We start from the raw sequence: 12,432 nt of genomic DNA, 5'->3' as shown, positions 1-12,432 counted from the left end.
CAGAGTCTTAATCCCCATTGTACAGAAGAGATAACTGAGGCACAGAGCATTTGAGTGACTTGCCCAATGTCACACAGCAGGCAGGTGGCGGAGTCACGATATTTGTGGCTGAATTGAACATTCCAAGCACTTAGTACAGTGCTCTGCACACAGTAAGCACTCAATACATCAATGAATGAACCCACATCCTCTGCCTCCCAAACCCCTGCTCTTGCCACTAGAGAAGCAGCTTAGCTCGGGGGAAAGAGCCCAGGCTTGGGAGTCAGAGGTCATGGGTTCTAATCCCAGCTCTGCCACTTGCCTGCTGTGTGACTGTGGGCAAGTCACTTCATTTCTCGGTGCCTCAGTTACCTCATCTGTAAAATGGAGATCAAGACTGTGAGCCTCACGTGGGACAACCTGATCGCCTTGAGTCTACCCCAGCGCTTAGAACAGTGCTCTGCACATAGTAAGTGCTTAACAAATACCAACATTATTATGTGGGACAACCTGATTACGCTGTATCTACCCCAGCACTTAGAACAGTGCTTGCCACATAGTAAGCACTTAAATACCAACATTATTATTATTATTAGGCCGGGCTGTTTCCCTTTCCACCCACCCCTTTCTCATTTTCTTCAAGGGGCTTTAATTTCCAAATATAAACGAAAATCAATTTCCATCAGAGGAAAAAGGGCCCGACGAGGAAGGGACACTTAGGCTGGTTGGGATTTTCTGACTTTCGCGGGGGACTTGCTCGGACCAGACCTTCCAACTTGAGAACGAGCAGGTTTTTAAAAATGGATTTCGAACTAAATCGCAGATGAGCTGGGCTTCCTGCCCTTAATGAAAACGACACTTCATCGTGCAGCAGTTCGAGGAGGGGGGTTAATAATAATAATGATGGCATAACAATAATAATGACAGCATTTGTTAAGTGCTTACTATGTGCCAAGCACTGTACTAAGCCCTGGGGCAGATACAAGGTCGTCAGGTTGTCCCACGTGGGGCTCACAATCTTCATCCCCATTTTACAGACAAGGCCACTGAGGGCCAGAGAGGTCAAGCGACTCGCCCAAGGTCACAGCTGACAAGCGGCAGAGCCGGGGATTAGAATAATAATAATGTTGGCATTTGTTAAGCGCTTACTATATGCAGAGCACTGTTCTAAGCGCTGGGGAAGATACAGGGTCATCAGGTTGTCCCATGTGAGGCTCACAGTCAATCCCCATTTTCTAGACGAGATAAGTGAGGCCCAGAGAAGGGAAGTGACTTGCCCACAGTCACACAGCTTCCAAGCGGCCGAGACGGGATCCGAACCTACGACCTCTGACTCTCAAGCCCGGGCTCTTTCCGTTAAACCACGCTTGTTGGTATTTGTTAAGCGCTTAGTATGTGCAGAGCACTGTTCTAAGCGCTGGGGAAGATACGGGATCATCAGGTTGTCCCACGTGAGGCTCAGAGTTAATCCCCATTTTCCAGACAAGGTAACTGAGGCCCAGGGAAGTTAAGTGACTTGCCCACAGTCACACAGCTTCCAAGCGGCCGAGCCGGGATCCGAACCCATGACCTCTGACTCCCAAGCCCGAGCTCTTACCCCTAAGCCACGCCTGTTGGTATTTGTTAAGCGCTTAGTACGTGCAGAGCACTGTTCTAAGCGCTGGGGAAGATACGGGGTCATCAGGTTGTCCCACGGGAGGCTCACAGGTAATCCCCATTTTACAGACGAGATAACTGAGGCACAGAGAAGCGACTTGCCCACAGTCACACAGCTGCCAAGCGGGGATTCGAACTCACGACCTCTGACTCCCCAGCCCGGGCTCTTGCCACTGAGCCACGTTGCTTCGCTTAGAGTGTGAGCCCGTCATTGGGCAGGGATGGTCCCTGTTGCCAAACTGTCCATTCCAAGCGCTCAGCACAGTGCTCTGCACATAGGAAGCGCTCAATAAATACTACTGAATGCACGCTGCTCTAGTCGGCCCCTTCCCCGCCATAAAATGACCCTCGAGGCCTGCGGGGCCGTCGGTCCCTTCCCTCGGGAATGACACTCTGCCCACATCCGCAAGTTAAATCTTGTCCCCCCCCCCGTCGAAGCGGACGACCAGCTCTCCCTCCCAACAGTCTGGATTTTTTTAATCGTCGGGGAGGGTTTTATAATCGTTATAAAACCTCAGGTGGCCGAGAGGGAGGGAGGATGGCGGAGGGCGGTGTCGGCACCTGGAGGAAATTCTCCTCTTCGGTGACAATGGCGGGGGGAGGAGGAGGTAAAAGGGGAGGAGGGGGAGAGGAGCAGCGGGGTTCCGGGCCCGGATTATCCGCCCGCCCTTCACCAGCGTCGGCCTTGCCTTCCCTCCCCACTTGCCGCCGCCGCCGCCGCTGCCATTTCGCTGGGTGCGCCCGCGCCTACCTCCGGCTCCGGCTCCTCCGCCCGCGCCCAGGGCGGCCGCCATGGTGCCTCCCGGGCCCGGTCCTCGGCCTCACCCCCCCACCCTCCCAATCACCAGGCGGGAGATGGGGCCTCCTCGGGAGAGAACGGGGGGCGGGCGGGGGGGGAGGGGGAAATTGGCAGCCCGAGCCGGGCGAGAGGTCGGGGGCCTTTCGCTGTCCACAGCGGCCCCTTCTCCTCCGCCTCCTCCTCAGGAAGAAAACAACAATCTAGCCCAACATGGCCGCCGCGGGAGCGGGCCGGCGCCGCGGTGCACGTCGGGACGGTGGAGGGCCGCGGGTTGGCTCCCGCTGGCGCGTGCCCTCGACCGCAGCGCGCGCGCGGCCCGGCGAGCTAGCTACTGCGCTTGCGCGAGAACTCAATCCCTCGAGGGGAGGGGCGGGAGGGCGGGGGTAGGCGGCAAATGTCGCCGTCCGCTTCTCCTTTCATTGTCCCTTTCAGGTAGGGGACGGAAGCAGAAGAAAAAAAAAGGAAGAAAGGGGAGTCGGGCGGTTTTTTCTCATCGCTTCCCCACAGAACGAGTTGGTTACCGAAGACGTAAAGCAGCCCCTTTCCCCTCAGGGCCTGTCGTTACGACGTCTTTGCGGCAGGATCCGACGTGCTTTTCGGCTACTGGGTCACTAGGGAAGTAAAGGAAGATTCATTCATTCAATAGTATTTATTGAGCGCCTACTCTGTGCCGAGCACTCAATAGTATTTATTGAGCGCTTACTATGTGCAGAGCATTCAATAGTATTCATTTCATTCAATAGTATTTATTGAGCGCTTACTATGTGCAGAGCATTCTATAGTATTTATTTCATTCAATAGTATTTATTGAGCGCTTACTATGTGCAGAGCATTCAATAATATTTATTTCATTCAATAGTATTTGAGCGCTTACTATGTGCAGAGCATTCAATAGTATTTATTTCATTCAATAGTATTTGAGCGCTTACTATGTGCAGAGCATTCAATAGTATTCATTTCATTCAATAGTATTTATTGAGCGCTTACTATGTGCAGAGCATTCAATAATATTTATTTCATTCAATAGTATTTGAGCGCTTACTATGTGCAGAGCATTCAATAGTATTTATTTCATTCAATAGTATTTATTGAGCGCTTACTATGTGCAGAGCATTCAATAGTATTCATTTCATTCAATAGTATTTATTGAGCGCTTACTATGTGCAGAGCACTGGACTAAGCGCTTGGAATGGACAAATCGGTAACAGATAGAGACAGTCCCTGCCCTTTGACGGGTTTACAGTCTTATCGGGGGAGACGGACAGACAAGAACAATAGCAATAAATAGGATCAAGGGGATGAACATCTCATTAAAACAATAGCAAATAAATAGAATCACTGGACTAAGCACTTGGAATGAACAGTTCGGCAACAGATAGAGACCATCCCTGCCCATTGACGGTTTATAGTCTTAATCGGGGGAGACAGACGGACAGAAACAAGACAGCTTAATCACGATAAATAGAATCGAGGGGAGGGACACCTCATTAACAAAATAAATAGGGTAATAAAAATATAAACAAATTGAGGGGAAGGGAGAGGGGGAGGAGCAGAGGGAAAGGGGGTTTAGCTGAGGGGAAGGGAAGAGGGGGCAGAGAGAAAAGAGGAAGCTCAGTCTGGGAAGGCCTCCTGGAGGAGGTGAGCTCTCAGGAAGATGGAGCCTCAGTAGGGAAGTTGAGGAGTTGGCATCCCTCCTCACCCCCACTTAGGAAGCTCTGTTACTACAACGAAAACCAGAAGAACTCCTTATGATCCCATTCTCTTCCCTAAATCCAACCGAATATTAGAACATTAGAATATTTGTACGTTCGGACTCCGGGTGAGCAACAGGGCCTGCAACACTTCCATGGCATGCAGTAGGGTTTGCGTGGATCAGCCAATCACTGGCATTTAGTGAGTGCTTACTCTGTGCAGAGCGCCCTTCCAAGCACTTGGAGGAGAAGCAGTGTAGCCTAATGGATAGAGCATGGGTCTAAGAGTCAGAAGGATCTGGATTCTAATTACGATTCTGCCACGTGTCTGCTGTGTGACCTTGAGCAACTCACTTCACCTCTCTGTGCCCCAGTTACCATATCTATAAAAGTGGCTCAGTGGAAAGAGCCCGGGCTTGGGAGTCAGAGGTCATGGGTTCTAATCCCCGGCTCTGCCGCTTGCCAGCTGTGTGTCTTTGGGCAAATCACTTCTCTGTGTGTCAGTTACCTCATCTGTAAAATGGGATGGAGACTGTGAGCCCCACGTGGGACAACCTGATTATCTTGTATCCCCCCAGTGCTTAGAACAGTGCTTTGCACATAGTGCTTAACAAATACCACCATTATTTATTATTATTATTAAAAGGGGGATTAAGACTTGGGAGAGAAGCAGCGTGGCTCAGTGGAAAGAGCACGGGCCCTGGAATCAGGACTCATGAGTTCGAATCCCAGCTCTGCCACTTGTCGGCTGTGTGACTGTGGGCAAGTCACTTAACTTCTCTGTGCCTCAGTTCCCTCATCTGTAAAATGGGGATTAAGACTGTGAGCCCCACGTGGGACAACCTGCTTCCCCTATGTCTACCCAGCGCTTAGAACAGTGCTCGGCACATAGTAAGCGCTTAACAAATACCAACATTATTAACATTATTAAAATACATACAATAATAATAATGATGGTATTTGTTAAGCACTTACTATGTGCAAAGCACTGTTCTAAGCACTGGGGGGATGCAAGATCAGGTTGTCCCATTGGGGCTCACAGTCTTAGTCCCCATTTTACAGATGAGGTAACTGAGGCACAGAGAAGTGAAATGACTTGCCCAAAGTCATACAGCTGACAAGTGGCGGATTTGGGATTAGAATCCATGACCTCTGACTCTCAAACCTGGGCTCTTTCCACTAAGCCTCGCTGCTTCTCCAAAGAGAGAAGTTGGTAGACATGTCCCTGCCCACAAGGAGTTTACAGTCTATAGATATGGATGCTCTTTCAGTCGGGACCATGTATGAAATCCAGAGGGTACACTTCCTTATCCTTCTCTTCCACCATCTGAGCTGAACTTTTCCTTATGGCAATTTTATACTCTATCATCTTCGTATGAATAAGAACAAACTTATTCCAAATGCTGAGAGTTTATTTTTAAAACTTGAGATATGATTTTTAAATTGCATTCAGCAATAATTATTTAAATATGAAAATAGATGTCACTCTCCTATCTTTAAAAGCTACCGAATTTTCTCTATTGTAAAACATTATGCAAATCCCAGGTGTCTGGGTTCATTGTTCATTTGAATTTCAGTTACGCTTAACAGTATAACCGTAAGATGGGAGCTGATTAGTTGATTATGGGGATATGGTGATTATAGTTCATATTTCAAAGCAGAAGACCAGGGCCACTAATCACTGTGAGTTGTAAGTCTTAGGTTATGAGGATTTGAATTATAAATATGCAAATAAAACTATCATACAACTGTGATGAATTGTGAAACAAGAAATTCATGTTTTTTACCAATGATGCTTGGTCATTTAATATACAAAGTTTATGGCGCTGATACTAGTGAGATATCGAAGCGTGTTTTCAACTTTCAGTCAGATACCGCCAGGAGCATATGAGTAGAGTTTTTGAAGATGATGCTGACGACACTGCAATTATATGTATGGCTACTGTGGTCTCCCTGAAAATCTCTTCCGCACGGTGCTGATGAAAATAAAGCACCCACACTTTTCTTGGACCTTGTCATTCATGATGAACATTGCTCAAACATCAACAGTTATGAGAGGAAAAGTATCAGTCAATTAATAGTATTTATTGAGTGTATACTCTATGCACAACACTGTACTGTGCACTTTAAATGATCCTCAAATGGCTTCATCCTGTTGTCCCCGGATGCCTCATCCTACCCATTCATAGAGAAGCAACATGGTGTAGAACACTGGGCTGGGTGTCAGAAGGTCGTGGCCTCTAATTCCGACTCCACCACTTGTCCGCTGCCATTTGGATGAGAGGAAAAGCACTTTGATCAAATTTCTTAGTTGCTGACCTAATAATTTGAACAAGGGAAACAGTCGCCTCTTTGGTCTCTAAACTCTTCCATATGTATGCTTGTATGGGCAGGGTATGTGTCCACTAATTCTGTAACAGTACTCTCCCCAGCACTTAGTGCAGAGCTCTGCAGTTAGTACTCAATAAATTCCATTAGTTGATTAATTGATATGTTCAAGGCAATTAAAAAGGAACATTACTGTATGAATTTTTTTTATTCTAGTATCTGCAAGTACAAGGTAGGGAGCGTTCTATAATGCGGCAATGAGAATGCCTAAAAAGTGTTCTATCTCCAGTAAACTAAACCAGAATCAGAATTAGAGAAGCAGCACGGCTTAGTGGAAAGAACACGGGCTTGAGAGTCAGAGGATGTGGCTCCTAATTCTGGCTCCACCACCTGTCTGCTGTGTGACCTTGGGCAAATCACTCCACTTCTCTGTGCCTCAGATACCTCATATGTCAAATGAGGATTAAGACTGTGTGAGCCCCACAGGGGCCAACCTGATTCCCTTGTATCTACCCCAGCGCTTAGAACGGTGCTTGGCAAATAGTAAGGGCTTAATAAACACCATAATAATAATCACAATAATAAATAAACAAGACTCCTGATATTTTTAAGGGGTGAATTTTGAGATAAATTACTAAAGGAGCGAGCTTTGAATGAGGAAAGAGAACGCTGTCTCTCTTCAGGTGTACTGAATGGGCCATGCCTATAGCAGCAGCTTCGAAAGGGTTCTTAATGGAATTGGAATTTTTCCCCACATTTTTTTGGTTTGGTTTTTAAGCTTTAACGATGACATCTGCTGGTGAGAGTTAGCCCTACACAACTTCCCTTAAATTCTTAATTAAGAATGCAGTGGGGCTGGCATCTGCAATAATCGAGGAATTTAGCCTGTTGGCTCTTACTACTTGGAACTAAGAATCACAGGTTTTAAACCGAGGAAGGGTCTACAGGCCGCATTACGATGCCCCTCCCAAGCCTCATCTGCCATTTGATTTATTTGGTCTTGTTTCTCGGCTTGATGCCATCCATTGCCCTTACCTCAAAACTCAGCTCTTTCTGCTTTTCTGACTTCTTGGTTTCATTTCTAATGAAGACTTAAGAACTGAAATTAAACTTACAAGCAGAGGCTGATTTGGTGTGAAGACCTTGTTTTTCTAGAAATTGGAAAGACACTCTTACCCTCCCACTAAGCTGCCAATCAATCAATTAATCCATCACGTTTACTAAGCACTGTACTAAGATCTTGGGAGCGTACAATGCAACATTGTAACTATATAATTTATTTCCTGCCCCCAATGAGCTTACAGTCTAGAGGGAGAGACAACTGCAATTTATTCAACTGCAAATAGGACAGTTAAAACTCTGGAGTATTTGATGGAGTCTCCTGTCAAGAAGATGGATGGGTCTTGAGACTTCAAGGTAGAAAACCTGCCTAGAGGAATTGATTAGATTGCTACTGGCTTACACTACACCACACACACTCTCTCGTCCCTGCAAGTTACATTCCCAAGAGCAAGCGAACAGGCAGGCAGAACTGCAGCACACTGCCAACTGCTTGTGTGGTCTTTGCCCTCGAATGCCAACTCCAGGCAGAGACGCGGGACTAGAACCCAGGTCTCCTGATTCCCAGAGAGGTGGACCAGCAAACAGCAGGACCCTGCGGTATTTTGAAAAGCTCTGACATCTTAGATAAAAGAAACTGCTGAGTGAAAATGCTGTTAATCACATGGTCTCCTGGGATTCCAGAAAATTCTTAGGGTCTTTATCAAAAATAAATAAACAAAAAGCATCCATCCTACTTTGGCTTCCTTTCAGACACATGAGTCATTTCCATTCATATTATGCAATTTGTTACAAGAGTCACATTTTTCCTTTGCCTTCCAGTTAGGGAAAAAAAAAGTATTTGATAAATTTCCTGCTGTGAGAGTCTTGGGACTGAACTCACTGAACAAAATAAACATGTTAAAAAGCTGTTTAAATGATGCAAAATGGATGAGTTCCAAAATGAGCAGAGAATCTTGCCCGTTTTCATTATTAATATTATTGTTATGGGATATTTACATCCACGTTGGAATTGAGCTGCAGAAGTTAAGAATTGCTGATAATTGCGAGTTAAGTTTCAAAAAAAATTAAAGATGACATTCAAGTGAAACATCTTAACACATGTTCAAGGTTAAGATCAGGCAACAGATCTGAAGGTTGTCTTAGCACAACAGAGAAATAATTTATCAATTCTTGAGCGGTAACACTGGCATCTTAGTTGAAAAAAAACCTGTGTTTTTAAAATGCTATGATCATTTCAGGATGAAATAATTTCACTGAGTTGAAGATAAACAAAAACTGTCAATGAATATGTATATGTTTCCAGTTGTAAAATGTGCCCGTGAATATTTTAGAACAGTTTTGTAGTCTACAATTTACATGTCCCTTTGAAGCTCCTACTGATAGGAAATACAATCATTATCCCAGGGTCACACATCAGTTTATTGATTTAGTTAGACAAAGGAACAAAGCACAGACAAAATTTACCCAGACAAGCATACTTTTCAACTTCAAATAGTAGAACATCTTTAAAGTCCTTCTCAAAAGCTTTGAAACAGCTAAAACATTCACTGACATAATAGAACTGGTTTGGATTTTCACCTGTGGAGAAAAACCCAATGGGTTTTCTTATGCTTCTAAATCAAAAGAATGAGTGTTTCATGATTAGAAAACTGGAGCTTTAGTAGCAGAGTCCATCGTGGAGTAAGTTAGCAAATGAGGAGCTTTTTGGCTCAAAATTAAATTATCCATAAACACCACACTGCCGTTGTGATTGAAATCAATTCACTTCAACCCACCGGTGGAGGGGAAAAGTGGCAAAGGGGTTTTCTTTTTCTTTGTTTTTTATGGTGTTTGATAAACACTATGTGCCGGGCACTGTACTAAATGCTGGGGTAGATAGAAGCTAATCAGAGTGGATACAGTCCCAAATGGAGTTCACATAAACAGGGTAGACACCCAAGAAAAAGAAGATTAATGTTAACAAGGTATGGAGAACTAATAGAAATATTTATTCAGTAGCCCCTTGGATGCAAGGCACTCTACTAACTACTTGGCAAGTACGAGACCAAAAAGTGACACATTCTCTAATCACAAAGAGCTTTACACTCTGGTGGGAGAGACAGACATAAACGTACTTACATGAAGAGTAATGGAAGATTCTGATTTGCCCAATTCTCTCTTTTTTATGGTTTTTGTTAAGTGCTTACTATGTAGCAGGCACCGTACTAGGCACTGGGTAGGAAACAAGTTAATTAATTCATTCAATAGTATTTTTTGAGCGCTTACCATTTGCAGAGCACTGTACTAAGCGCTTGGAATGTACAATTCGGCAACAGAGACCCTGCCCAGTCAGGTTAGACACAGTCCATGTCCCACATAATAACAATAAGAATGGTATTTGTTAAGTGCTTACCCTGGGCCAGGCACTGAACTAAGCACGAGCACCGTGCATGGTGCTCACAGTTTTAATTCCCATTTTGCAGATGAGGTCACTGAGGCACAGAGATGTAAGTGATTTGCCCAAGGTCACACAGCAGACAAGAGGCAGAAATGGGATTAGAACCTAGCTCCTCTGACTCCCAGGCTGTGCTCTATCCATTAAGAAGCAGCATGGCTCAGTGGAAAGAGCATGGGGTTGGGAGTCAGAGGTCATGGGTTCTAATCCCCGCTCTGCCACTTGTCTGCTGTGTGACTGTGGGCAAGTCACTTAACTACTCTGTGCTTCAGTTACCTCATCTGTAAAATGGGGTGAAGATTGTGAGCCTCACGTGGGACAACCTAATTACCCTGTATCTACCCCAGCACTTAGAACAGTGCTCTGTACATAGTAAGCGCTTAACAAATACCAACATTAATTAATTAATTAGGAACAGAGCAAGGTGTAAGCTTGTGGGACTCATAAGGACTGTTGGGGTCTGGAGGGGACTCCTGGGTTTTATCTGCTTCTCTCTGGAATTGTCTGACCCTGACCAGTCTCTGGTGTCCAGTTCAATAGGTTCCACCTTCATGATGTCCTATAAGTCTCAAAAAACTCAAAAGGATGTTTTTTAAAGACTCTTTTGATGGAGAAATAACTCATCTTACTGCTGCCTCCATTTGTTGCCCCTAAAAAGTTGGGCAAAGAGGAAGCTCCTCAAATTAAACTTGTTACCTTTTCTCATCTCCCCTTTTATCTATTTTTCACTCTTCAAACTGACTTTTCTTTCCTTCATGCTTGGAAGACCCTTCCTCATCTCTGCTTGAGTCCCAAATAAATATTCAGCTAACTGTCCAGAAAATCTTGTCTCGCTGTTTTAAGTCAAAATATCTATCTGGCTGAAATACTCAGTTTGAGGTTTAAGTTGATTTTGAGGAAACTCAATCATCCAGGCAACCAAAATATGGAGACATTTCTCCATCTATGCATGTCCCAAGTGTTTAGCACAGTACACCCCTCTCAGTTATTGCTCAATAAATAGCATTTCTACTATTTAACCTATTCATCCTACCGCACTTTAGTCTGAACCCATCTGGTTTGGAAGAGCATTCTCTCCACTCTCTAAATTCTGGACTTAATTGTCTTTTCCCATATTCCTGTGCCAAGTCTTCCCAAAGCTAAAAGTGATATTAAATCAGAAAGCAGAGATGTTTGTCATGCTGCCTTCGAACCTGAAGATGATGGTAATGATGTTTTCATCCTTTTCCCTTCTCTCAGCTATTCTTGGAAGTCACCTGGTCTGTTGCAAAAAACTGTAACTGAGGCATAGGGGTAGGAAAACTAGCCAACTTTCCTTCAGGGCCTTTTTGGGAATAAGAAAACCCCAGGGGGATGGAGCTATCAGTTTAGAAAATTAAAAATGAAAAGGCACCTCCCTCAAGCAAATGGTTGCCTTCCTCAATAATAATAATTATGGTATTTGTTAAGTGCTCACTATGTACCAGGCACTATTCTAAGTCCTGGGGTAAGTACAAGATAATTGGGATGGACACAGTCCCTGTCCCACACGGGGCTCACAATTTCACTCCCCATTTTACAGAGGAGGGAACTGAGGCACAGAGAAGTTAAGTGAATTGCCCAAGGTCACATAGAAAACAAGTGGCAGATCTGGGATTAGAACCCATGACCTTCTGACTACCAGGCCTGTTCTATCCAGTAGGCCATACTGTCTCTCCCTCAAAGAGATAACTAGGAGAGAATTTGCAATTGCTCTCTCAGGCTAGAAATGCTTATAGGGCTGGTGATTTAATCACTATTTCTAAAATTCTATTGCCTTTGATTTGCTAAACTGATGAAAAAAGGTATATAAACGAGTTGAATACAAACTATAAGACAAGCTGCATGGCCTGATGGAAAAGAGCCCAGGCCTGGAAGTCAGAGGACCCGAGTTCTGGTCCTGGCTTCACTGCTTGTCTGCTGTGTGACCTTGAGCGGGTCACCTCACTGCTCTGTGCCTCAGTTTCCTCATCTGTTGGGGATTGAAACTGTGAGCCCCACCTGTGACAGGGACTGTGTCCAACCAGATTTGCTTGTTTCCACCCCAGCGCTTAGTACAGTGCCTGGCACACAGCAAGTGCTTAATAAATACCAAAATGATGATGATGATGATGATGATGATGGTGGTGGTAGAGTTGACAATGGAACAGCTCACTATAAACCTAGAATGAGCCTCGGTCCAATCCCGGAGACGTTGGAACTGAGAGCCTATGTGAAGGATTATAGTGCTGGTGGTTTGAACAGCTACACTAGCTCACTCCCGTCCTTACCTGATGTGTTCCCACAGCAAGCTAGGAGGCAGATAGGATTTGCTGTAATAACCACCGTGGTTTTCACAGCCTACTTAAGCGAGCTATTTTTCAGGATTCCAAATGGACCTGTCCACCCCACAAGATTCCCTAGGGGGTTCTTGGGTCAGAAACCCTCCCCTCTGATGTCATAAACCCTAATGCTGGTCCACAGTG

General features: G+C 45.0%; 1 protein-coding gene across 3 annotated transcripts in view; it reads right to left on the bottom strand.

Moving 5' to 3' along the window:
• Positions 1-2,477, bottom strand: part of RBM33 (RNA binding motif protein 33) — a 111,202-nt gene extending 108,725 nt beyond the window's left edge. For all 3 annotated transcript variants that reach the window (XM_029077753.2, XM_029077754.2, XM_029077755.2), the window contains exon 1: positions 2,387-2,477. In XM_029077753.2, coding sequence (XP_028933586.1) covers positions 2,387-2,429 — 43 coding nt within the window. In that variant the 5' untranslated portion in view covers positions 2,430-2,477. The remainder of the gene's footprint in view (positions 1-2,386) is intronic.
• Between the last annotated feature and the right edge of the window lie 9,955 nt (positions 2,478-12,432).

The sequence above is a fragment of the Ornithorhynchus anatinus genome, chromosome 13 (assembly GCF_004115215.2).
Source record: "Ornithorhynchus anatinus isolate Pmale09 chromosome 13, mOrnAna1.pri.v4, whole genome shotgun sequence".
Lineage (NCBI taxonomy): Eukaryota > Metazoa > Chordata > Mammalia > Monotremata > Ornithorhynchidae > Ornithorhynchus > Ornithorhynchus anatinus.
Note: the sequence above shows the minus strand (reverse complement) of the source record. Positions and strands in the feature narration are given on the sequence as shown.